We start from the raw sequence: 27,370 nt of genomic DNA, 5'->3' as shown, positions 1-27,370 counted from the left end.
TGTTGCTGTTGTATTTGGAACGGAGTGATATTTACATGAACTCAGTCTAGTGAAAAGCAGTAGAAGAAGGTTTATTGTTGTAATTTTTCTTTATATATGGTAAAAGCCCATATGTGATTGGACAGTGGTCACTCACCCCCCGGGGTGATTGGTTGAAATTTTGTAACACTTGATTTTAAACACGCTCTGTCCTGAATTAAAACATATCAGGAAAAACAGCAGGTGTTAAATCATTATCTCATTTTTGCATATTTTGCATGGGAAACAAAAGGTTCTCAAGAAAGGGCCTGTGTAGCCACAACTTGTATGTGCAAGATACCAGAAATATCTGGAGAAACTTGTTTCAAAAAAACCCCAATTTTATTAGATATAGTGGATTAGGATGATTAGTTAAGACATAAATGTGCTTTGAGTACAATACCTGGTGTTGTCTCACAAAGCTTTTCAATTGGAGGAAGATTTCGAATCAAACCATCATCGTCTATTACATTTAAATGAAACAAAGCATTGCAAGAAAACAAAATATTTCAAGCAAAAATAGATGTTATAAATTAATATTTTAAAAAATATTTTGCAAATTAAATTAAGGCTAAAGCATAAAAAAAAATTCAATTATGCACGCCTTAAAATTCACTTGGAAAAAAGATAATTAGAGTAAATTCTCCATTATTCAGAACAAATGGGGTAAGGGGAACACTGGATTGAGCAAAAGAATACAGACCGTATTGCATATATCCTCATGCCAAAAGTATTTCACCTTTGTCCACTGCCCTTCCCATTTTCCCAGGACTATTAATTCATACAATCAGTGCAAATGGAACTGGCCTTATTTATTTTTCCTAGGCTGGAATAATAACCACATCAAACCTCAGCATAAGCACACACCTCCTTACTTCCTGCCTCACCTCATGCTTTCACTCTGCCACCATTTCCAACAACATATGCATATATCCCCAAAGCTGGGGACATTGATGCTCTTGCCACCAATTTTTGTTTCCTCAACACCAGAGCTGAGACCTGAAGATGTGAGGCTGGATAGACTCTGGCAACCAAAATACCAGCTGTGTTTCTGTGATGTTTCTCAGCATTTGTGAAACTGGTGGACACTGAACTCTAGGAGCTAAGCTTGGGTAGAACTTAGTAGCTTTACTTCTGCACAGGGTGGAAACAACCGCACTGCAGAACTCCTACTAGATGCTGCACAAATGCTCTTCTGAGCTGCTGAGCCTGAGTGAGGAATCCTTGGCATCAATAACAGTTGCAGATAATTGAATGATAACTCTACAACTTGATATAACTTGTGACTAAAGTCGTAGTAGTGTTCAGGAATTAAACAATTCAATTCTTTTAAACAAACAAGTTAAAATGTCTTAAGCCCTACCCTCCCCAAAACAACAAAAAACCCCAACTAACTAAAAAAACCTGAAGGTCTCCTTTTGATTTGTTATAATCAAATATCAAAACAGAAGGACCTTCATTTAGAAACAAGAGAAAACCATCTGAAATTAGTGGCAACACATGAAGATTGATTTGCTTTTCTTCGTTAATTGTTTTGCTTTCACTGAATGTCTGCTTAGCTTATATACTTAACTAACTTGAAGAAAAAGATGCATTTGATTTATTTTTTTGGAAACTGCAATTGTGGAACAACAAACAAAAAAGAAAATAAAAGAACTCATTCTGTGAACATTTGTATTAATTCAAATATTTCAGTACCTGTAAGTATTTCTGCACCTATACAAACATCTTCGAAAAAATATAAGATAACATGTTGTACTTGATGGATAAACAAGCATACCAAATAAAAACTCACAGAATGTTAATTGTGAATAATATTTACCTAAAGAATATGCCATAATTGCATCTATGGTCTAATCTAATTTAATCCACTTTTCTGTGTCTCAATAATTTACAAGTAGGTATTGCAAAGGATGTTGAAGCACCTGGACTCGCATATGAAACAACCAACTCCAATAAAAGGTTCTCATAACAGGTGCAACCTAGTGGCAGAGTTATCTTATTTCTAAAGTAAGATAAAATGGTTAACTAAACTTACCAACTGTAGGTGTGTTTGCTGCACTGAGGGAAGCAGAAGAGGATATAGAGGAAATGCTCTCTGCACGTGCCAAAGGAGCTGCTGGAGGTGGACTTGAGTTAGAGGTCAATGGAGGGCTGAATGGCCTAGGCTGAACAAAAGAGATTACAAGAATATAACACAATGGGGTTTTAAAGAGATTTAAAAAACATTGTGAATAGAAAAGTTCTTATTTCATACCCAAATCAATTTAATAATGTTTCTCAACATAGCCTCTTTGATGTTTACCTACCGTAGCTTTTAGTGCAAAACAGAGAACCTGCATTTTCCATTGGAATAAATTCCATTATTTCATCGATTATAATTTTTGTTTGATAGAGTAGTCAAGTCTAATACATTTGAGTATGAAGCAGCCTGTCAATAACAGTAATACAACACAGTATCAGAAACTAAGACTACAGCCCTGTGTAGATGTGGCAAACTCGGTATTAGAGAGCTAAAGCAGAGCTACTAATAAACTGGAAAACAGTTGTGACTGGAGGATAGGAGTGAGAGAGGGATAGGTTATAGGACCAGGGTTCTTTCAGCCCAAAGAACAGAAGCCTAAGAAGGGATTTATTAGCAGTCTCTTACTAGGTAAAAGGGACACACACAGAAGTCAGAGTCAGCCTCTTCTAAGAAATGCAAGAGCTGCAGCAAAGAAATTTCAGCTGGACTTTGGGAAAAATCCCTTCTTGCAACCTTGTGGTGAAATCCTGGGACAGGATGCCAGACTGGCAGATTGTAAAATCTCCCACTCTGGAGATCATCAAAATTCAGCATGTGCCTGAGTAACCTCATACAATTTTGAAGTCAGCCCTTTTTTGAGCAGGTTGGCCTAGAGAACTTAAAAGTCTCTTCCATTCTAAATCTCTGGATGGTTTTCAGATATACTTAACTGGTAAAGTATTTAACGAACGATCATGCTGGGATTAACCTATCTGAAAGGTACTGAACCCCCGAAGCACCATTTTGGCAGGGTAATCGTAGAGTCCCAGAAAATAAGGGGCTAATGTGTATGTCTGAAACACCAGTAGCTGCATGGCTGTGAAGCCAACCAAGGATTGTTGGTAGTAACAGACGATGTTGATAATGATCAAGAACTGTTGGTACTAATAGACAAGGCCTGCTGGTAATAAGGATTGTTTTTAATAACCAAAGACTGTTGATACTAACAGACAAGGTCTGCTGGTAATAACCAAGGATTGTTGGTAAAAACACACTGTGAGAAAGAACAGTGGCTGGAGAAGGGCCCATGCAGTGGCAGGCAGCACTTTTCTGGGACAAACATCATTGTTCTGGCTCCTGCAGATGAGCACAAGTACAGGTACAGCTCAAGTGTGGGAATGAGGCAGAGAAGCGGGAATGGGCTGTAGGGGGAGATCAAGACCACAAGACCCCTGAAGCCCTCTGACCCAATTCCAGAAAGGTCTGAAAGAATGAACTGTGCATGGTAACTCATTTGCACAGAAAGCGAGAAACTTAGCTCCAGGCTGGGGAAAACACCAGAAAAAAATGTACCCCCAACAAACCTGGGTAATACCTCCAGGACACCACATCAACTGAACTGACACTGGAACCAGGATCAGTGATCTCTTTTTCTCTCTCTTGCTTCCTGTTTCATTCACATGTTCCTTTGTCTCCTCCTTTGTTATTCTACCTCTTTATCCAGAACCTGCTGTTGTGTGCATATATAGTAGGTCAGGGACTAACATACCAATTTCCATGCCATGTGCATAATTTAAGAGTAAAGCTTTGTGTGTTTTGTGGACCCTCTCACTTTTGTTGCTCCTTCTGACCGCTAGCATTTATGAGTCTTGGGTGTTTCCTTCCCCCCACAGTAAGTTGATTTTTTTCTGGTTCTATTACACTTGTTGCAGAGGATGTGGCTTTGATTGAGACTACGGGAATTGTAAAAGGAGTTGACATATCATGAAGACAACTGACAACCTTCCACTTGTATCCGGGTAATAGCCAATTTCTAAAGCAACAGTATAAAATTAATGTGGCTTTGTGCAGAATCATAACAGTCTGATCAGAACAGTCCCAGTCTCTATTTAATTACAGAGACATGAAGAACAGATTCCTTGGTCTAAGGGGAATTACTACAATTCTGTACTGGAAAGAGAAAATGATTTCAAAATTGCCTCTCTTCTGGTCCTACAGAAAAGCAAAACAGTTTGAAAATGTTTTGTCAGTTTTGTCAAAGTGTGAGACGAGAATTTTGTTTGTAAGAAGAATGTGGTGAAAATAATCTTGCTACCTTGAAAGACAGGATTGAAAGATGATTTTACCACAGAAACATTTTTCCAAGTCAGTTAAGTCAAGTGAAACCTGAAGAACACTAATATTTACACAGGAAATCAGGCATGGCCTGGTCTGACAGGCTGTTTGGGTATCTGCATTCTTTACCACATTCCTTATCGGCAGGTGAACCTGCACTGCAGGCAGATGCAGGCAATGCGCAACCTCTCACTATCCTGACAGGCAACAGCTGTGATCCTCCACCTCCCTTCTCCACAAACTAGCACCAAGTGCAGGGAGAAGTCACAAAAGGGCTACTTCAGTCAACATATGACTGAAAAAGACCTACTAAATACCATTTATGTCCCAAAGCTTTGATGATATCCCCTAAATCAAGGGAGGTTTGTTAATAACTTCACTAGTATTTCACATTTTGAAAACTTCTATCATATGTATGTACCATCTTTCATTATCAAGTTAATGATTTGCTCAATTAAAAACACTGAGCTGATGCAAAAATTATGTTTTGGACCTTTGTACCTGTGTTAATAATTACTTGTTATAATAAGATAGTTATCATAAACTATTATCATGCCTATCTGGCAATGCTAAAAATCTGCTTATGTGATTCCTTGAACATTGGCTGGAAAGTAACTCCACTGTAACAGTGGAAATGAATGGCGTATCTGAAACCAAGTCAAAATGGCAAATTAAGAAAAAAAAAAACAAACCAAACCATCAATACATACTATTTCATTAATCCCACTAAGTTTCCCGGTAGGCAGCTTTGGTCTTGAAGCAGGCCTTGGAGGGGGTACAATGGTACCCAAAGAAAGAGGAGTGGTGGGCCTCGCTGAAAGAAAGCAAATTTAAGAAAAAAAATATTAGAAAGATCACACTGGACACAAATATTTATTCACTTTGGTAGAATAACTGGAAGAGATGCTCCTACTAGAAGTTCCTGTTTTACAAGTGCCATGTTCTATGATTTACCACAAATCGTAAGTCCTTTTAAAATAGTGCCATGTGATACCCTCAAAAGTGACTCTTCAAATAGCATAATGGGCTTTCTCATTGCTCTCAAGTGATTTTATACCAACTACTCTCAGAAGCTTGTACGTAAAAAGAATTGTTTTTGCAAATTCAATTACTTAATCTTTCAGATTTCATTGCTGTCTGACATCCCACAAATATCCATTCCCATTTCTAGAAAAGCAACACTGCATAGTTAAAAAAAAGCAATGCCTTTAAAGGCATAATTTGAATTTTATTCTTATTTTAAGCTGAATATTTACTTCACTGTCCCAACTGTTATTAACAAGCAGTTTAGTACATTCTAAGTAAGAAGTTGAGTTAATTTGAACATCAGTTGAGCAATAATAACAAAAAGAAAAATGAGTCCAAAGCTTGTTTTTTGGAGTCAGTTATTAGCAAAGAGCAGTACAGAATGCATGCTTGGCATACCCTTATTTGTATGAGCACAAGAAGACACTAAACTATAGTCCAGTAGTGCTGAAGATGATGCAGAAGATATTTCAGCAGCAGTGCCAGTTTCTTCAATGAATAATTGTTCATGACATATAGAGTTATTGAAAAGGTCACTTTGATCCTCAGAAGCACAGCTGTTGGAAGAATTTCCAAGCAAAGCAGAAGAGGCAAGGCAGGCATTTTCAGTTTTAAAATGCAATCTTTGGGGCTCCTTCTTGTCTGTGCTTGTGTGTCTAATTGTAAGAAGTTCATCGGCAAAGGAAATCCACTGACTTTGAGACTGTGAAAAACAGGACAAAGTACTGGTACTCCCTGATGGCGCTGCTGTAACACCAGATTTGCACAACGTGCTAATGGTAAGGTCTGGTGAGGATGGGCTTGTAGACCCAGAATCTGTCTGGTGTCCAAGCAAAGACTGAGATACTCTACAACCAGGCAAATCAGTGGTAGATGAGGAGGAGCTCCTATTGTGCTCTGTTAGGGTAGCTGAAGGAAAAGGGAAGAATTGAAACTAGGACCAACAATGAAACGATAAAAATTTCAATATTCAAAAAAGTATTTAATATCCACTGCACAAGGATTACCAGCCAGCATGAAAAACAACTGCTCTACTACGCTAACCCACCCACTTACAAATAAAAGAAAGAAAAAAACCAGTCACGTTACATGTACTTCATTCATACTGCCAACCATGTCACCTTCCATTTTTTAGTACATAAAAAAATAATTTATTGTGTATCTCTCCACTTAAGGCTCCATTTCACAAAACTTTCCTTATTCCTCTAAATTCCTACCTGTTGTGATTTAATTTTCCCTCATATTTTTCTTTTCCTTCTTGCATCCTACTCCATTTTTGGCTCCTCTCAGCTTTCTGCTTTTAATTTCCTTCAAAGTTATTTAATCAAATCTATCCTGCTCCTTCCAAACACTTTGATCCTCTTAGTCCTAAAACTTATAATAGGAAGGTCCAACAGAATTGGCTTTCAGATGAATGAATGAAGACAATGAAGTCATGAGATCCGGTCGGATACTTATTCTGTCTATATCAACCTGTGTCTAGCGAGTAATAATGCAGATGAGGCATCATCCACCTCAGGTCTTTTTCCTCTCTCATCCTATAGTTTTCAAACTGCTGAAAAAAGGACTTTTCAACAAGTATTCCCTTCACTTGCTGTTGCCTGTTGCTCTAGATGACAATAGAAGCAGAAAATGCAAAGTTAGTCAATTCTCAACATCTTGCAGAATGGCAGAGCTAGGAGCAACAGCAGTGAAAACCAAAACCGAAAAATGAGAGAAATACATTTAGAAGTTCAGATCAAAAGTAGTTGTCCTCTCTACAGTGGTCCTTTTGCCATAAACACATATATTCTCTAAGTCCACCTAAATGTTAAAGAGTTTTAACACAGCTTTCCCTTTCTAGCAGATATTTTAAATATAATTCAAAGGCCTTAAAATACTATTATAAATCCTATCTAATGTGGAAATATTACGAACTGTTTTAAAACATATATATGAATGAAAATAAGGAAGATAACTAAATACAAGCATTTTTACAGTATCAAGAGCTACCTAAAAAATGTCTGTTGTGTTTGTTCAAGATAACAGCTTAAATTTCTAATAAGGCAGGATTATTCATGGATGACCAAAGATTACTTCTGTGCTGCATAAACCACTGTCTGCTCAAATACCAAGGCGGTTTAATTGTTCAATGATTAACACAGTTATAAAACAATAGCTAAAAAAATGTTGAAACAGTAAGAAACATATGCTGTATTCCACACAACTAATGTATATAATTCAGGTTTTGGATTGAGATTTTCAAAAACTTTAAGCACCAGCTTATTACCAACCTTCAAGTTGAAGATAAAACATTGATTTCAAGGAAAATACAATCAGATCAGTTAAGTATTTTTTTTAAACCTTTAGAACTAAGTTGCAAGTTAGCAAGCATTAGAACTCCATTAAAACAACAGTATAATGTATATTGATGCAATTGTTTTCTCCCCCAAATGTATTAGAAATTTGTTATACTTCAGAACACTTATTTTCCATTTAACTCCACAGATTATTTCACAAATGTAAATATCTTAGTTAACTCCTAGAATAACAATCCTTGAAATAATTATTTATCGGATAAAGTTTGCCAAGGCACAGATGTATCTAAAGTTGGCTTATGCCCACAAGACCCTGTATTCCACCAAATTCAATTAACTGCAGGGTTGTGTATAAGCCTCATGGGTATGAGGACTAGGGGAGATGACTCTCTGCCAGATACAGCTACAGAGTATGTTATTGATCTCTGTCATTATTTATGAACCAGAGATCACTTTCTCTACAGTTCTGCTGCCAGGAGGAACTGCATGAAGATTTCCTAACCTGCTTTCACTTCCCATACAAGCATAGCAAAAAACAACCAAATACAGCTACAACCACCAGCACAAGTTAAGTATCCTCTGCCTTTCTCTGCAGACTCCAACACCAGACCAAAGCTATCAAAACAGAGTATTTTAAGGAACCACCATTTCTTTTCAGAATATTCCAGTAATATATTTCTCTCTCTTTAATTTTTTCTTAAATGTGTTACCACACACATGTGGATGCACTAGCTAATACTATTGACTAATGATTACGTATGTCAGGATGAGAAAACTGTGATGAATTCTGTAAGCCAGATTTGTTAAAACTGTAACCTTTAAGGAACATGAATTTGTAGTGAAAGACTAGGTTCTACTTAAAACCTGAAGTGTTACAAAGCAATGCTGATTGCTGCTAAAAGAACATTACTAAAGCCAAGAAATAACACCAGTTTTTCAGAATTCTCCTATTGATATATGTAATCTTACTGTTCTGCAATCTGCATGATCAAGCACAGAAGAAAATTGCTAGAAAGCCATAACCATGAACAAAGAAGTGAGATCTATTTTTTGAATATGAGTATTTAGTTTAAAAAAACCCAGTGAACACACTTCCTTTCTCAGGCACGTGGGAGGAGAAAAGTGTCTACATTAAGACAAAATTAAGATGATGGAGAACAGATACACAATAGCTAGACTGAAATGAACTATGGAACTATTTTTTGTGAAGACCAGGTTTCAGGAAAGCCTGCCAGGATCCTACTGACTCTTAATATTCTGCAATCCAAAATTCCCATGCTCATTCCCATCCCAACAATATGCTCTCATCCTCCACTCCACACACCATCCTTTTCTGTGCAATATCCCTGCTTTCAGAATCTCAACTTAATTCATGTCTCAGTCCTGCCATTTTTATTCATCTCCCCTTGGATTCACATCTCCTAACAGAATCAGGCTTTCCTACAGGAAACAAGTTCTCACAGCAAAGTGCTGCAATGCCTTTGTACTACACAGCACAAACGACTTGCCTGGGAAGAAGAAACCCATCCCTATTCATTGTGCAAGCTCAGCTTGTCTCACAGTTGCTGCAACAACCTCCATTTAATCTCCCAGTCTTACAAGCTGAAAAAAAAGGTTTACATGCTAGATGGTGGCAATTTTTCAGAAAGTATGTGAAGGCAATTAAAAAAAAGCCAGGTGCAAGATAGAATTTTCCTAAGGTGTCTAGCACTCCCTCTTGATCTCTAGCTTGAAAGCCTTATATACTGCATTCTCAGTTGAACAATGCTTCTAAGACAGTAACTCTGCTTTATAAAATTCTTTTATTTATGCGTCAAAGCACATCCCCTTGCAATAACTGAAAAAAACAATACCAGAACATCCTGAAGGATATAGACAAAACGTTTTCTACCATCAAATATTTTACCTGAGGAGGATGAGGATGCCAAGGAAGCTGAAGAGGAAGATTCAAGAGAAGTGCTGAAGAGTGGATCCCACGCCAGGAAGTCACTGTTCCCCTTTCTATATTAAGAGTAACAATTGGAAGAGAAATTAAATATATATGCATTAATAAAAATAAAAGTAAACTTCAGTAGTAGTTTGATAATGTAATAATTATAATAATCACAGAATAGTCTGGGTTTGAAGGGATCTTTAAAAATCCTGTTCCAACCATGCTGACATCCACTAGACCAGGTTGTTCAAAGCCCCTCCCAGCCTGGTCTTGAACACTTCCAGAGATAGGGAATCCAGAACTTCACTGGCTGGGTGTTTCTATGTCTTGCCACCCTCACAGTACCCCTTGAAAAAGTCCCTCAATAGTATGATAAAAACATTTGACAAATTAGTCTATATTAGTTTTGGCATCTAAAAAGAAAAGAATTAGTTAAAACTCGCAGATCAAAGAACTGATTTACACATAAGGAGACTATCTTAGCAAACACCTTGATGCAAATTTGTGTGTGGACATCCTGCATGATGTCAGTTAAATTATAATAATTTTTGAGATCTACATCTTCAAATTCATTTATTTCAGGATATATACACATTAGCAATGTATGCAGATCTGTGTAAATTTGAGACCTGAAATCTTAAACACTTTACCATGAAGAACTCATGGACAGAAACTAAATGTGTCTATGTATTTAAATGTATTTAAAACATTGTGTAGCCATGTAATTATAAAGATCAACTGAGACAGATCACAAAGTATTGGAAGGGGTAAACAAATGCATGTATCCATTGATACACTCAGTCTTATAATGCAACAGAGGTACAACTTAAAATAGGACACAGCTGTCATTTCTAATGAGTTTCTGAGTATTGGGAAAAGTAAGAGCAAATTCCTGCAAAACTGCATTTGATAGAATTTTAACTTTGAACTTACTCGTTGGTTGGAGCAGAGAGTTTTGATTTTGTTAACTCTTCACCTAAGAAAAAGATACAGTATTATCTAGAAGCATTCACTAGAAGCATGAAATATAAAATTAAAATTTCATTTTTATTATAAAAAGATAGTTAATATTAATGTTGGCAGTTCAAAACAAATTACTATTAAAATGGAAAAAAGGAAATGTATTATTTCTGATAATTTAAGCTTAGATATTCCTGAAATACAACAAGAAGACATAGAGCAATGCATTTCATGAGGAAGTGTTGTCTACTAGAATATTCTTCCTTGAATTACACTGTTCACATGAATAGTGTTATTCAGCAAATGTGGCCTGGGCTTCCCACTGAAAAAAAAAAACTCTACAGGACACAAGCTAATGCTCAGTCCACTATCCCTGTGTAGGTACTTTATATCATACACACAGTGTGCTTTGCTGGTTTGTGGATCATACTGAACTTGAGCAGGTAGAAGGGTTTCAGGAACTTGCACAGGAGTTTTTTCCATGGGGTAACTCCTTAGGTATCTTGATGTGTTCCTCACTGCTGTCAGAGTCAGGTTCATCTGGACTCCACAACAGGGAACAGCCAAGTATATAGATAAGGAAGAGGTGTATAAAACTGACAGGAGAAATGTTTTGTTCCATTTAAAATACAGATATTTAAGAAGTTTGTACCTCCAACAATTAAAAAAAGCAATTAATTTTCATTCTATGTTGAAAAACTAACAGACTATAAGATTCACACTTACTGGATGAATTTTGATTCATTTGTGCCTAAAAAGGAAAGAAAAAATTAGGAATAAATTCTTCTACTATCAAATAAAGTACTTAACAGTCCCAGTGTTCTTATTTGCACTCAACTTCCTATGAGGTATTTTGCTTTCAGTGCCAGGCAAAACATTGTGAGCTTATGGAAGACTGTGGAATGTGAGCCTACACAGAGCAACCAGAGCACATCTGCCATACCAGTATGAAGATGCAGGAACAAATACTGTAGAGCTGACAAAGGAAGCAGCATTTTAAAATCTCTTTACTGTCTGGGACAGTAAAATTAAACAGCTTAGGTATCTATCACACAATATATATTAAAAGAAACATTCCTTATGTTTTCCCAACAACTTCCCTCACATACTACACTTACTTGGTTTTAATTAGAAATGCAAACAAAAAGCCATTTTCTACTTACAGGACTGTGCCTCTGCTTTCAAAATGTGGTGAGGAAAAAAAGAGAAAAATTATTATTTTAATATGATATGTGCACTATTTTCCTTAAAATCAGAACCAGTCTTATTCTGACCTTAACATTGTATTAGCATACCTTAATATTATTTATCATCTGGTGGTATAAAGGATTATTCTGTGAATTGGCAGGATACATCAATAAAGCTGCACTGCAAATGTTACATGTATCCTCATTATATGATCTGTTTTAAAAGACTTGTATGTTATTGAAAACAAATTAGCAAATTATGTTAAAAGCCATGCTTGGCTAAGTCTAAGATGTAACTGAATGTCTTGTGGTGCCAACAGCACAAAGACAAGAACTGAGCACTCAAAAGACTCATAGGAAAGTCTAAATATGAGAAAAGCACCTAATGTTATACTGCAATATAAAAGTGCAGTATAAATATATTACAATATAAAGTGTACCAAAAATTACCTAATGACAAGAAAAAAGAATTATTCAACCTAGAATAAATTCTGAACACTGTAATATATGTTTATACTATGGATTCTTTACCATTTTTCTACACATTAAAAATAGAAGGAACAAAACTTACAGATACTGCTGGAGAAAGAGTGATGTTCCCTATAGATACTTTTAATTCATCCAAAGAAGGCATAGTGTATTGAGAGCTGTTATTTGGCTGGACAGGTTTTATTTCCACATGGAACCTCCTAGGTTCATCATCTTCAGAGTCAGAATCACTGGATGAATAGAAATGGTTCTCTTTGGTATGTTTTTCTCAGTTAAGGTGGAAATATCCTGAATTCATCTGCTTAACCTACTTCATAATTATGCTCCACAAAATACTCATATTAAGTGACCTCTCTGTGCACTTATACAGATGCTTTACATACATCCGCAGTCCAAAATTCACAACTCAAGAGTTGAAATTTATGAGTTTATTCCATTTATGTTTGTAATGATGACTTTGTTCAGAAAAAGATGTTGTCATATAACTGAACTGCATATTTAAAGGTATGAGGTTAAATTTAAGATTCCACAGTAGCAACATTTCTGTATGTTAAAATTATAATTTGCAAGACTCCACCAGGGATTCTAACTAATGTATGAAAAATGTAGAAATCTAAACCAAATGAAGAAAAGCCTAGGTTCTTTAATGAGTAGTGAAATGCCCATGGTTCTTGTAAACTGCTTTGCTAATACAGATTTAAGTCACACTGTCATTATAATAAAACCATGTCCTCAAACCAATTATCTTAAAAGTTCCCATCAACAGCATAAACATCCATTCCTAAAGGGTAAGTGAGGAAAAGAGGAAGGGAGCTCATAAGTTTCTGAATCTGGTCAAGATTTTCAGAAGCTGAAGTACCCCATGACAGATTGCAAATCATTAATATTTTTCATGGAATGTATGCCTTTTCTCTTGTTTCACAACAGAAAGAGATTATAAAAAAATGGTGTCCAGATGAATCATTCATCGTATGCATGAATGTTGTTCTTCTCTCTCTCTTTCATAAATAAAAGCAAAGCATGGAATAATACTTCTCCAAGAACTGGATAAATGTTTGTCACTCTTTTATCAATTTTGTAAGTAGCAGATAATACCAGCTGCTTTTATTGCTACAGGATTCTTCCATGCGAGCATTAGAGGCATATTCTACGAAGTATTTGAAAGCTAAGAAGCTATGATGATGATCTGGTCCACTGTAACGAGCTGTTAACTGCATAGAAGTTTTTGCAATTTAAGGTGATTGCACAGGCTAAATTCACCTTTCTTCAGTACCCAGAAAATTCAGTGAATACATTTCCAAAAATTAGCCATCTTGCTAACATACTAGGCTTGCTTAGATCTATGGTAATTATTCCCTGCTCTTAAGTAGAGCTTTCTTCTGTGATGGTGGGGAAAAAAGTGGACAAGAATTTTCCTCCAAACAATGGAACAGCAGAGAAAAGTTTTGAGCCTCCATAAAGGCGACTCAGAACAAAATCTATTCTGTATATGAAAGCTATTATTAAAAGGACAGTAAAAGCTAAAAGCACCAATTGGAAACAGCATGTGGTGTAATGACTTCATTAAGTAACAAAAATTCTATTTCTGCACTGCTGGAGCTCCCAGTCATCTTAATACTACTACCAAAAAAATTGTAGGGTGCAGATACAGAACAAATATGCTTTAAAAAGTTTACAAACTTTATAAACTATCTGAGATTTTTTCAAGGAAAGAGATCTGCATGAAAGTTTTTATTCTGCATATTTTTCTGCTTTTTTTTTTTACTCTCCTTTTAAAGTTTCCAAGAGATCTGATCTAATCTTTAACATCTTCACACACACAACATCTAAGAAAAAATTTTGTTCATTTTGCAAAACCTATGAATGTATGAATACAAGGTTGCAATATAGGCATAAATGTCATTCAGCTTTCGTAACTGTTTAGTCAGTACTTCCTCTCCCCAAAGAATTGTAGTAATATCAAATAACTTGACACAATAATAATAAAAAGGATATCCTGTGTTGCTTCTGGTTTAATGCTGTATCCTTCATCATCTACATCAGGAAAGTTCTAAAAACAATAACAAAAATTATGCTATTGATAAATAACTGAAAAAAACCCCATGTCATTCTTACATCAGACCAAATTTTACATCATTGACAAATTAAAATTACAACAACTCATGAAAGTGATTTTTATTCAACATTAATTATTACAGTTATCTGAAGTTATGATCTGTCATTCAGAAGTTGTGTGACATGATACCTCAGCACAAAATGTAACAAAAAAAGCTCTAAATTTCCTGTGAAAACTGGCAAGTGTGAAATGCATCTGCTTTTACTAATATTCTATCCAAAAGGCCAGAAATTAACATTATTTTAGCTTTAGTACTGAGTTAAATTTGCCTACAATCCTCTTGACCCCAGAAAATTTTCCCAATTTTTACTGCTCTCAGCTCAGACACTGGACATTCTGATGGTGCAGAGGCAAAACCTTTCCTAAGTACTAGTCAATATTTAAGTAGGCAAGTTAAAGCACAGGTTGCAACTTCCACTCCCTCTAGAAAAGGCAGCATGCCTGCAACATTGCTTCAGAAAAGAATACCCACAAGTGCTCAAAATTTAGTTCCAAAGTTTTCCTTTACGCATCTCCAGCCTAATCCTTAACCTTCAATGCCAATAAGCATCTGGGAACTTAAGAGTAGTTCTGTTTCTCAGTTCTCGCAAGCAATTAAATAGAAATTGAAGATAACAGTGTTAAAATAATTTAGAATACTCAGCTAAGCATATAGTTTCATTAAAAGAAAACTTTAGGTCTGAGAGAAACAAGTCTCCAAGATAATCTAAATTTTAAAAATGCACAAAACCCCACATCATGTATGTTACATATACAAGATAAACTTGGATATGTAGGTATTTTTCCCACTCAGAACCAAAAAGTCCACTCACGACCTTTGTATGCATAGGCAGTGTATATGAACTGCTTAATGTCTCAGTAAGTTTATTATAAAGAACCACAACCAAGGTGCCTTCAAAATGTAGTGATTTCAGCATTTATCAGTATCTTATAAAGTGAATATATATATATATACACACACACACACACATATATATATATATATACGTATACAAATATATATATAGAAATAAAGAAGTGATTTATTCTAGTGTAGCAATCAGTTAATCAGTTTATTCTATCAGAAAGCAGGTACTGGGAGGTAACTTCACCAACAGATATGTATACATAGTAAGGCCAAAAAATGTAATTTGTTAGAAGTCATGAGATACAACAATATGATTTACCATTTTGTAAATGTACCATTTACAAAATGAAATTGGTGATTTCAACTGGACAAGCAAGGAACCTCATGACTTCAGGTAAAATTTGAAGCCAAGTTTATAGAGAGTATCCCTGAATAGCTTTTAAATTACATAAGACAAACATTAAAATTATTAAAATGTAGTTATCCATCTGTTTCTTTTACAGGTATCACAAACAGGATGTCTGCTAATTTACTAAGAAAGATTCTCCTCCATACATTAAGTCCCTAAATTAAGCACTTCTGAATTAAATGGAATTCACACACAGACAGCTCAAACTGTCTGCTAAAAAAATTATAAAAAATACTGTCCTGTAGAGATGTAAGACCGTACCAAATTAAATACCACATCAAACTAAGGCCAAAAACCATTTAAGATCTATCCTTAAAATACAGAACATATAGATGCAATTTCTTGAAACACTTGTAAGATCTAGACTTCACTGCTATTTCATAAATAAATAAATAAATAAGGGGGGGGGAAAAAGGTAGTAAGGGTACAATCACACGGTCCAATACTTTAGCTCTACTTGCTCAAATCAGGGCTCTTAGCTACGCTTGACCTCAGGCTGACCTTGTTTATATACCAAAATCCATTAATGAAACTTGACATCAAAGTAAACAGAACAAAAACATATAGCTACAGGGTAGGTATATTTCCTTGTAATATTACAAATCCTGAATTCTGGTACTGTTTTAATGGTCACACTAGGCAATTACTAGTGTAATCTCTTTAATACATAGATCAGGATCATTCATAGTTAAGATTAATTGAAAATCAATGAAATCTTTAAATATACAACATTTAGTTTTTCTTACAGCTGGGCCACATATGTAAAGGATATTATTACTGGGCTGACATAGCATGCGCAACACATAGCTGGCAAAATCGACTATTTTGATGTAAAATTGTGAGAGAACTTCCTTTGCAGAAGTTATTTTCATTGCATTATTTTAAATTTACTGAATAATCTCTAGGATAAAGTAAGTCCTTAGAAAGCACTAAAATCTTAACTACTTAACTTTCTTCCTTAACACTTTAATGATAATTATTTCTGGTCTTACTAATATACTTGAATCATCTACTCCTCAGAAATAGCCCTTTATCACACAGTCTGTTTTCACAACTTTATTTACATAACAGAGATGGATACTTTACAGCTTAAGTTCTGAACACAGGAGCAGAAAATTCCTTCCTTTTCAGCTGCTCTATGTTATCACTTTTTTCCTAATCCTGTATAGAAAATTTAACTTGCATTTTTTCCTATATCTAAAATATAAATATATGTAATTTCAAACATCTGACTCTACACAGTGTATACAGTAATGAATCATATGCTTTGCATTTCCAGCCTTGTCAATAATTCAGATTGATCTTGTGCCAATTTATTATAATTTTTAACAACTGCTTTAATTAATAAGATACTGAGTTTATATTTTTGTGTAAACCAACATAAGAAATGGGTGGAAGAGATACTTGATATACCTTTGCATAGGCAAAGGTAAATTGTGTCACATACAAGCAAAATGGTACCTCACAATCTTACAATCAGTAGTTTCAAAATACTGTTCTCAGTATTTTGAATGGTTGAACCGATGAATGTTCTGCTTTCTGAAATACCAAAATTTTATTTGCACACCTACTTTTAATAACACTGGTAGGTAACACAGAAACTTGAGAGAGACACATAGTCATGGATCTGATTTCAGTGAAGGCATGTACATCTATTTGACTAATTTTTACTCCTCTCTCCACACTCCTACAGTGGGACAACTACAGAACTACATGTTATGTCATAGATAACAGTGTGTCTTAAGTATCAGGCACACAATACAAACAAGATTGATTTGCACACCATGCTAATCAGAGGCTAATTTCACCACCTACTACATACGTGTATAATTTTTGAACTTCAACATGCAAGATGATGATCTTTGCAAACTTTGGCCTTTGGGAAGAGTTGTTACTAATATGATGGAGATGAAGGTCTGATTCAGACCTCTACACAAACATATGTAGTGGTCTTGCAGTCAAAAAACTCCCAACAACCTCATTATGCATGTCAATTGACCTCTGCAGAAGTAACTGGAAAGGTGGACTTCCAGGAAGCCTTTCAGAGGTTCTGAAATTGTTAAGCAATTAAACACATAGCTGTAAAAGCCACAGAGTTTTCCTTGTCTTTGCAGATGTAATACAACACATTAAATGATGCCTTATATAGCTTTAAACATACACCAGAAACTCAGGTCTTATAATTGTCTTTGCCTTGGTATATTCTACAAGCTTTCTGGGGTGAATGATTTTTCAAAGAAATAAATCGTAAGTCCTTAATAAATAAAATAAAATAGCTTCTATAGAAATTTGAGGACCAAGCATTCTATTGAAAAAAACATATATTTTTTTAGTTTTGGTGAATAATTCATTTGAGTTTCCTTGTTCTGTCCCATCTGTCATCCAAAAGCAATGGAAGAAGCCACCAATTGACCATAATGATCATTACCATGTCATTAATGTCTCTGGGCTACAAACAAAGGATAAGGGAGGAACATATGGAGCACACTGCAGTCTAGCTACTTCATTTGGCCCTTCCTCTGCAACGTTAGTGCTGCTGACAGGCTGCTCATCAGTCAAGAAGCAAAGAACCTTCACTACGCTCCACTTTGATTTTGTTATATTTTCTCTTCTCCTGGGCTAACTACAGTGGTTATGAGAGCTCCTTATCCATTTTTCCTGAAGGTATGCTTCTAGATCGAGTGCAGCTGAACAGCTCACTCTATTTTTCTCCTGCCAGAACTCAACTGACTTCCTGTAACCCAGATAAGGACTCTATGCAAGCAGCAGAAGCTCATAGACTGGAACATGAGAACTGAAAGCCTCTCCACTTTTGACATATTTGAAACATAAATTTGACTTTGGCTTATCTTTGGATTAATACAGAGGCATATTATTGGCTTCCTCTCCTTAGGGTGCCTATTAGCCCAAAAGGCAAAGAAGAAGAGAGTAGACATTCAGTTTCTCCCATTGTAAGAAATGCAGAAAGAAAGCAAAATGGATATTCAAAGTGCCCCTGTCTTGCGCTGTGACTAGTAAGCTTTGTCTTCTGTATCAACAGCAGCTATACAAAATATGGCAGAACTAAACACTGTAAAACACAATTAATGAAAAATATTTTAGTTTCACTAAATATCAGGTTACACTTGTGTTCCACTTCTCTGAATATGATGGTTCCAAATTCCACCAGTCCCCAATAGTAACGGTCTATAATTCTATACAACCATAATTATGCTACACTCACATGTAAAGAGGTTAATGAAAAGTTTTGGATGCCTTGATTTGTGTTTGCATTTCAGTTTCCCATGGAAAAAAACTTTCAGCATTATGTTCTGTACATCTGTGACTCCCTTCTTAATTACTTTTGAACTTACTGGACAATTTCAAATGGATTTGACAGACAGAACAGAGAACTCAAAGATAATTACATTAGTACAGTCTTCATGAAAATAGGCAGTCAAGTAGAAGAAGGGGATCGGCAAGCATCTCAACCAAGGGAAGGGTTGCAATCCTAATTCAGATCTTACTGGACACAAGTGGAACCTTGTAAATGCTTCCCCAAAAAAAAGTTTCTTTTAGACCTCCTATCTTCCTAAAGACCATCCCTAGAAACATGGCAAACTCATGGGAAACAACACAATTAGTTCAGCCTTTAGAAAAACTTCTAGTTTAATGATACTTTCCCAAGATCCATTTCTGAAATGTGTAATTTACTGCAAAGATCCATATGAAACAAATCCTCCTAGAGATTATATAAATGGCTTAAACTATTTAGATCAGGTTTGAAAAATTAAACAGAAAGGCAGTCTAAAAGTAAAAGTCAAGAAAAATGAAAAAAACTTTTCAAATGAGACCTTTCAGAAGAGGAGTCCAAGCTTAAAACATAAAAGCAGTCTGTATTGCTTGTTTGTAAGGGGTGAAATTAATCTCACATGTCCTACGCCACATCCTTTTTTCACTAGAATTACAGTAATGACTTCTTCTATTAAAGCATTCTATCATCATACAGAATACTACTGTTGCTTGTAAAAAGCAAGAAGAAATTATAGACCGCATTTTAAATTCCAAGTGCAGTCATAAAATGTTGAGCAGGTAAAAAAAATATACAACAAAAGTTTCAACAATCCAACTAAATGATCATATGGTGTGCCTCATGCAGCCAGAAAGAATGTCAAACCAAGTTATAGTTGAATTTTTTGAACTAATTATTTTCAAAAAACATGGAGACAAAAATAAGCAAATAAAATAAACATTACAAGTCAAATCCACTTGCCGTTCACTCCAGTGACTCAACATGAACTGTCAAATGACTTTACTTCCATGAAAAGCCTGATAATTATGAGGATAATTCTACAGTAACTTTAAAGGTATGTAAGAAAAGAAATTTGCTCTACATCAAGATGACAGAGCAGGATAAAATAACTGTCTTGGCAAGCGTTACACATCTGTTCTTATATAGTTCTGTTCTGTGGCAAAACTTACTTTTTCTCATTTAGAAGAATCATTCTACTAGATGTTTCAAATCAAGTTTCTCAAAACAAGTTTTAATATCAGGTACTAAAACATCCCAGTTGCGAAATAAAAATAAGAAAACCCACAAAGTAAGTGAGCTTGAAAACTTCAATAGTGTAATATAACTGACATGTAAATAAAGGAACTAAAACCAAATTAGTCTGCAGAAAATCACTTAGATTACTCTGTAAATTTTTCCCTAATACAGCTATAGGGAGTTACTATCTTTGTTATATATTAATTAAAGAGAACATACATGTTTGCATAAAAAGAAGAGAACAAATTAGAGAAATTAAAAAATCACTAATATACCAATTTAATCTGCAATGGTCACTTACCTGAATTGACTAAAAAAAAAAAAAAACTGTAAGACACATCAGAGATCTAATTAACAGTAATGAAAACCAGACCATTAATAAAGCACATCTAAAGATAGTGCATTTAAAGCCATATTTTAAAAAGCATATTCTTACACTTTCCTGCCAGTGGTAAAGCAGAACCCCATCAATATTAGAAAAAATTCTCAAAAGAAACAGTAGTAAGCAGAGGAATATGACAACACAAAGTTAAGTCCACAAGAATATAGAACTTTTTCTTACTTAGAATCTATTAGCCAAGGAATTTAAACTATTAAATGAAAAATAAAGTAACATATACCTGCACTAAAACCACCTTGCTTAAAACCTAAAATTATTAGGAAGCAAAAATGTGTTACTGACACTTGTTTAGATATACTGCTGAAGATCACACACTGAACAATATTAACACTTCAACTATGCTATGAAAATACTAAATCCTCTGTGAGATAAATAATGTATCACAGGGACTGTATGTAAGTTAAGTTTCAGCAGATTGTAGGGCTTGATGGTATTAGCATATGAATTTATTTTGGAAATAAGTCTACTTACAACTGAGTCTGCATCTGGACACTCCCTAATAAAAAAAAAGAAAATTAACAATTATAAAATGCACAAATTATTTTATTCATACAATTCTTCCTGAAATATTTTAAATTAATTTGAAACAGTGCATTTGACCCTTTTGCCTCTCAGACTCTTGAAATTTTTACTTCAAATAATCCACATTCATTTGAATGAGATTTAAGTAACAGCTGACAGTTTATATTTAAACACTGCAGAAGAAAAACTCAAAAGAAATGATGAAAAATCAATCTCACATATTAGTGAAAAGAATTCACAATAAAAATATCAAGGAAAGTGAGGACTATCACACTCTATTTTGGATGAATATACTTTAAGATTCAGATACATCGTTTGTAGTTGATGTGTGCAATAAGTAGAAGTCACCAATCCTAATGAAACAGTCCACATGCAATTGCAAAACATTCTAGGCAATAACCAGTTTCTAAAGAAATTAAGATTATCTTTAGAGAAATTCAGGGCTTTCCCTTTCAGAGTTTCATTTTTAGTTCATGTGTGTCAAGCACAGTTTCAGTAAAGTACTAGAAGACGCTGAACAAAATAACTGAGTACCCTCAGCACTTAAAATATTAAAAAGTTGTCTGCAGAAAGGCAGTGAATGCAAGCACATTATTCACAAGTATTAAACTTTTCCACCGCAACTTTGATTTGAGCAGTAGTACTTAAAATAATGAATGACACTGATTCTCTCTGATGTCTTCAAAAAGCAGATGCAATTACATTTACAGAACGTGGGAATACTCAACTAGCATACAAGTCCTCTCTAATTTGCACTCTGACAATTACAGTGATGGTGTAACTGAACAACAGTGTTTTTATATCATTAGTTCAAACATCCTAAAAGTGCACTTATAGGAAAAAGAAGGTGGAAAAAAATCGAATTTACTGCAACCTAATATATCTTCTCTGAAAAGCCAAATGGGTTAAAGGTAAAAAATGTAGTTTTTACTACAGTGCCTTAAAAACAGGTACAAAAGACTTGCTAACATGGGAGCATTAATATGAAATTCAGTACAGCCTATTAAAGAAATGACAGTGAGATGAAGTATTCCATCTCCTCTGAAAGGCCTCACACAAAAGAGGACATATGTGACCAAATTTCTAGTTGATTTACATCTTTCATAGCAACAGAGCTATTTTGAAAGACATCTTACTGCTTGAAGTAACAGAATGTAAGATTCCCTTGAGAAGTTTCAAAAAGTGTCTGTATGCAAACAAGACAGCCTGAAGTCCATAAAAGCTGAGAAATGTGAAATATGAGGCAAATGAATGAATGCAATGTGGCCCACAATGAACGTTTTCAGAATCCATGAGCTAATAGATCTCAAACAGAAAAAGCAGATCCAGTATCATTCAGAGAAGCACCAACAGCATCTCTTGGGATCTGTTCTACAGATGCAAAGAAAACAACAGTTTGCAATTGTTGGTGAGGTGAAAAATGAGGATATCAAGCTGCAGACAAAAGTACTTTTAAATCACTAGATTTATGATCATTCTTTTAAAATTAAAGAACTGAGTCGTGCTTCTGGTATAAGGTAATATTTCAGAAAATTGGGAATTATATAATTTCAGAAAATAAGGGTGTTTAAGGATTGTAGATCGAAACTAAAACAACCAAATAACACAGAGCAGGGGCTAGAAGTGAAATCCTTGGCTAAACTACAGCAATAGGTAACAAAATGCACCATGTACGAAATTTCCCTGAATTAAAACAATTACTAGACACACCATCAGTTCATCAACAGTTTAAGAACTGTCTTGACAAACTGAAAAGCCTACTAACCATGAGAGTTTTTCTAGATGTGGAAAGTCTGCCCTACAGAAGCTAAACAAAGCTTGCAGACAAATAAAATAAGAGACCAAGAGAGGACTTGACTTCTCTGTGCAGAAAGGTTTCTGATGACAGTTTTATAATTTCCGGGCTGTAACAGGATCATCATCTGAAGATTAAATCAGACAAAATACAGACTAGCAATCTATATCTCTAAAGAGACCATAAAAAAAGTATTAGAGTATTTTGTGTAAACACACAATGAATCCTCTACTATTTATTTGCAATGTTTTAGTTAATTCAGAAGTTATGGTTTAATGCAGGAATCTCTGTAAAAGCCTATGGCACATTTAACATCGGAAATTGATATCCTGCCATTATACTTTTTTCTTTCCGACCTCAGAATCTAGTCATTTTTGTGGAGCATGTAAATACAGAAACAAAATACTATTAGCACCTACTGTTCTTAGGTCATGAATTTTTCAGCAGTATGTTAAAAAATCCAAGGCTGGTAAAATAATTTTAGAAGTAATTTTAAAAAGTATATATGCAGATGCTGCTTCTGGGAATATTTCTATATTGCTAAATTTGTCAGATGGTAAGCTATTTTCTTGAGAAAACACATGTAGAAATTATGAAAAAAATACACTAAAATACAGTGACCATAAATACTAATACAGACACAGTGACTAATTTACTTCAGAACTGGTATTCTAATTCACTTTGTGGAGAGATTTAATTCCTGGGAGACTGAGTACATGCAAATAATATGGTAAAGGGTGTCTTTGGGACATCAGTCCTGAGCTAGAATGATGGTGTTTGAGAAGGGAGTGGGCTCATGATGTACTGCATAAACATTAAAAGATCTTTCTGTCCTTTGATAGTATATACAGAAGAATAACTGAAGCTTCAATTCTGCAAGCACAGGCATCCAGTATTTTTACCATGTACAGACATATTATTTTATTAGGATTAACATGAATTACATTATCTACAATGCTCAAATGTAGAAGAATGGAAAACTACTTACCTATGCACAGGAAAGAATGAAACATGAGTAGACTACTATGAATACACTTGTGGGTTTTTCAAATTTATGTTAAAATTCTTGGTTAAAAAATCATAAATAACTATGATGCTTTTGTATTCATTTAATTCCTTTAAATTGCTATTAAAAAAGCAGGTTTTTGTTTAAATATCAAATTATTTTTATCCCCTTTATAAGTTTTCATGTAAGTCAAGGCTTCAGCATGGAAATATACTTACACAGATTCAGTATCTTTTTCTTTTTTCATTATTCCTGATAAACCAAAAGGCTTCCTTTTCCGTGGTTTTATTCCTAAGGAACAAACACTTTTCATTTATAGATCAAAGAGATAAATGCATATCTAGCAATGTCAAACACAGATGCACATGAATACCAATGTTTTAAATGCTGCCACAGGTATGCAATGGTGATAAGTATGGAGCCAAAGTAAGAGCACATTATTTAAGTAACACACCAACCATTAAAAAAAAAAAAAATTAAAAAAAAAGGTTCAACACATTACTAACAAAATCCTTATAAAACTGATTTGCAGCTCCAAGTTTTTCTAATAGACAGTTTTGAGGAATAGGACTTAGCTCTCAAAAACTCAACAAGAGCTGCTGCTCCAGGCAATCCCAAATAGCCAATGCACTTGAATGAGAAAGTGAACATTGCCTTCTCCAGCTACTGCAGTTCAACATCCTGCTATTTCCCTGCATGTTCCCAGCAGCTGCAAGTTCCTGTCTTTCCTCAAAAGCAGGATCCTGGTCCTAAAAATGAGGTGGTTTCCTGGCTTTCCAGATGATGTGACTTCGTGGTTTCCCAGTGCTGTAGCTAGCTCTAACACTGGTTCTCACTAAGTTTGGAATTATGCTTCCCCCCTTTTCTTTCTTCCCTGTTTGTAGAACTAGATACATATATCTAGCTACAGAACTGAAAAAAGTTTGCTTTCACTCCCATTTAATGTACTAAAATTAAAATACATTTAAACATTCCCTCAGACTTACTGCCACATCTGCTTCTTCACAATGTTTGCTGAGGCAAAACAGACTGCCAAACAAAATGACTAAGTGCAAGCATCTGATCCAACTAGTCTACAATTTTGTTCTGATGCATGATACTACTGACAGCGGGCTTTTGAGCACAGTGGTAGAAGTAATTTAGTTTCCAAAATTAAGCCACTGTCAATTCAAGCACTTTATTATATTTACCTTTTCAAAAATACATTACACAGCACATAAGGAACCTCTCCACTCCTAGAAATTTCCATTAACTCCAAACTTCTTAAATCATGTAGCTGTACAGTCAGTCATATATATTGAGGCACATAATTTGCTCCCATGTTACTTTTAAATGTCTGGGCTTTGTTTTCTCTCTGTGCCTTATGCAGCCCAAAACAATAGCAAATGCAGCATGAGAGTAATTTCTGAACATGGATCATCTCTGCTTCAGTCAAAAGAGATTTTAAGTCTCAGCTGCAGTCCTGGCAGTCCTAAAAGTTTTTGGATGCTATACTGTCAACTCCTCTGTCCCACAAGTAAATAAGTAGCTTATGGACAGAAAGCACTTCTTAACCACTTAAAACAAACCCCTAAGTAAAATAAGCTGTGCCAACAAAGAAAGACTTTGCAACCATAACACTACATTAGGCTTGGTTTAACTGACATGGTAACAATGGGAAGAGCCTGGGCCATGTTTTGACATTTGTAAATTAAGCTACGACACATTCATACGTGCATCAAATCCAAACCTCTGCAAAGACAAAGCCTTAGCCAAAGGACACATGTAAGAAACAGTCAAATTCTCTGACCTTTATGCATTAATCTTATAGGTCTTATTGTCCCTGAAGTTTGCTTCTCAAAAGGAAAACTGCATTTTAGTCTATCGGAGCACTTTAAAGTTATACAGATTCACATACTGGGTAGCCTTTGCTTTACAGTTCAGGTGCTAATCCACAGCAATCTCCTGTAAACAACTATGCTACAGCAACTCACCTTCAGCTACACTGGATGTGTTACATTCTTCAAATTCAATAGGGCCTTAAAGAAATAACAATGAAGATAAATATTAGGTCAAATTTAATCTATTTTAATGACAAGTAATATTTCCTGAAAATATGAGATAAATTAATTACAAATGTAGGTGGCAACTGAAAGGCAAACTGACTCTGCCGATGGCCAAAGATACTGCAAAATCATATATGCAAAGCAATATATTCACTCTTCCATACTGAAAAATTAAAATACTAGTTATCATCTAACTACAATTCAACTGCCTATGCTACAACATCTAATTGGCGTCACTTTCTCATACAGAATCACATTTATAATATAGCATCAGTGTAAGGTTTTCAATTTATCTTCTTGTAATGCACTAGAGTTGTACAAATAAAAATTGAAAAGGAAAAGAGTAGAGCTATAGCCCTAATATTGAAAGTCGCACTTTTGTTAATTCTGCATTGCTAGTGCTAGTGTTTCCTCTCCATAGCCAATTGCCTACACAGTTAAAAGTGGCATGTAAAACCTTAAATACAGCAATAAAGAAGACATTTTTTAAGAAAAAATCATTAAGACTCAATATGACCAAAAAAAAAAAAAAAAAAAAAAAAAAAGCAGAGAACACTAGTACACTTGTTAAATTCTGGATCTAAAGAAATTCCTTACATTACAGTTGACACAAATTAACAGCCAACTGCCATTGCAAATTGATGTCCTAACCCTCATTTACTCAATCTAGTCAGGTCAAGAATTTATTTAATCCCACTATGAACCATTTTAGAGAGCAAGTGTACAGAAAACAGTGTGAGTTTCTGCAGGACCTCATTCAGGGAATGGCAGAATCATACCAGCACTTGTGGAAGTGCAGTGAAAACAGAGAGCACATGCAGGCAGACACCTTTTCTGCCAGCCCACATTTGATTATCTTATAGCTGTACCCACAAAAAAAGTTTAGCATGCTGCCACTCTGCCACAGGGGTTATTACTTACCTTTCTGTGATCATTTTGATGGCATGGACACAAGTTTATATATAGATACATTACAGATAAGACAGAGGGGAAAAAAACCACTTCTAATGACTTTTTTAAAATTATGGCATGTTCATGGTGTTTATTTATATTTATTGTAATTAAGACTGAGTCTGCAAAATTTTTCCAATCAGTATAAACAAATCCAAGTGTTTGCAAAACAGTAGGATGAGAATTTTGGACTAGAACCCATCAATATGCCATTTATCACACTGTAATTGTTTGGCCTCCAAATGATGCTCTTGAAAGCAGAATATTAAAAGACAAATCTCAAAAGGCAATCTTAACAGCCCTTTAAGTTTCAATCAGTAAATAACTTCAAATGCAACTCTAATTATTCAATATAACAAGACAAGATGCAAATTCCTAAAAGCTCTCTCAATCTCTTACACATTGTAAATACATGTGCATTTTAAGCTGCTCTTCCAAACCTTTCTCCTTTGCTCTCTCTCCACTAAAGTTGTAGCAAAACAAAATCAGCATGCTCCAAAAG

The 27,370-nt window shown here is 34.9% G+C and overlaps 1 protein-coding gene across 5 annotated transcripts in view; it reads right to left on the bottom strand.

Moving 5' to 3' along the window:
• The window catches only part of FCHO2 (FCH and mu domain containing endocytic adaptor 2), an 84,075-nt gene that overhangs the window by 17,408 nt on the left and 39,297 nt on the right, over positions 1-27,370 (bottom strand). Inside the window, exons 9-20 of one of the 5 annotated variants that reach the window (XM_085043017.1) lie at positions 25,846-25,890; positions 24,091-24,163; positions 21,021-21,045; positions 14,245-14,299; positions 12,332-12,510; positions 11,737-11,751; positions 11,300-11,324; positions 10,547-10,589; positions 9,587-9,681; positions 5,783-6,292; positions 5,068-5,171; positions 2,057-2,186 (exon numbers count right to left, since the gene is read on the bottom strand). In XM_085043017.1, coding sequence (XP_084899143.1) covers positions 2,057-2,186; positions 5,068-5,171; positions 5,783-6,292; positions 9,587-9,681; positions 10,547-10,589; positions 11,300-11,324; positions 11,737-11,751; positions 12,332-12,510; positions 14,245-14,299; positions 21,021-21,045; positions 24,091-24,163; positions 25,846-25,890 — 1,299 coding nt within the window. The remainder of the gene's footprint in view (positions 1-2,056; positions 2,187-5,067; positions 5,172-5,782; positions 6,293-9,586; positions 9,682-10,546; positions 10,590-11,299; positions 11,325-11,736; positions 11,752-12,331; positions 12,511-14,244; positions 14,300-21,020; positions 21,046-24,090; positions 24,164-25,845; positions 25,891-27,370) is intronic. The other 4 variants (XM_085043018.1, XM_085043020.1, XM_085043021.1 and 1 more) reach the window with 4 other exon arrangements.

The sequence above is a fragment of the Lichenostomus cassidix genome, chromosome Z (assembly GCF_008360975.1).
Source record: "Lichenostomus cassidix isolate B80296 chromosome Z, HeHo_3.0, whole genome shotgun sequence".
Taxonomy (NCBI): domain Eukaryota; kingdom Metazoa; phylum Chordata; class Aves; order Passeriformes; family Meliphagidae; genus Lichenostomus; species Lichenostomus cassidix.
The sequence above is the reverse complement of the archived record's forward strand: the minus strand, read 5'-3'. Positions and strand labels throughout refer to the sequence as shown.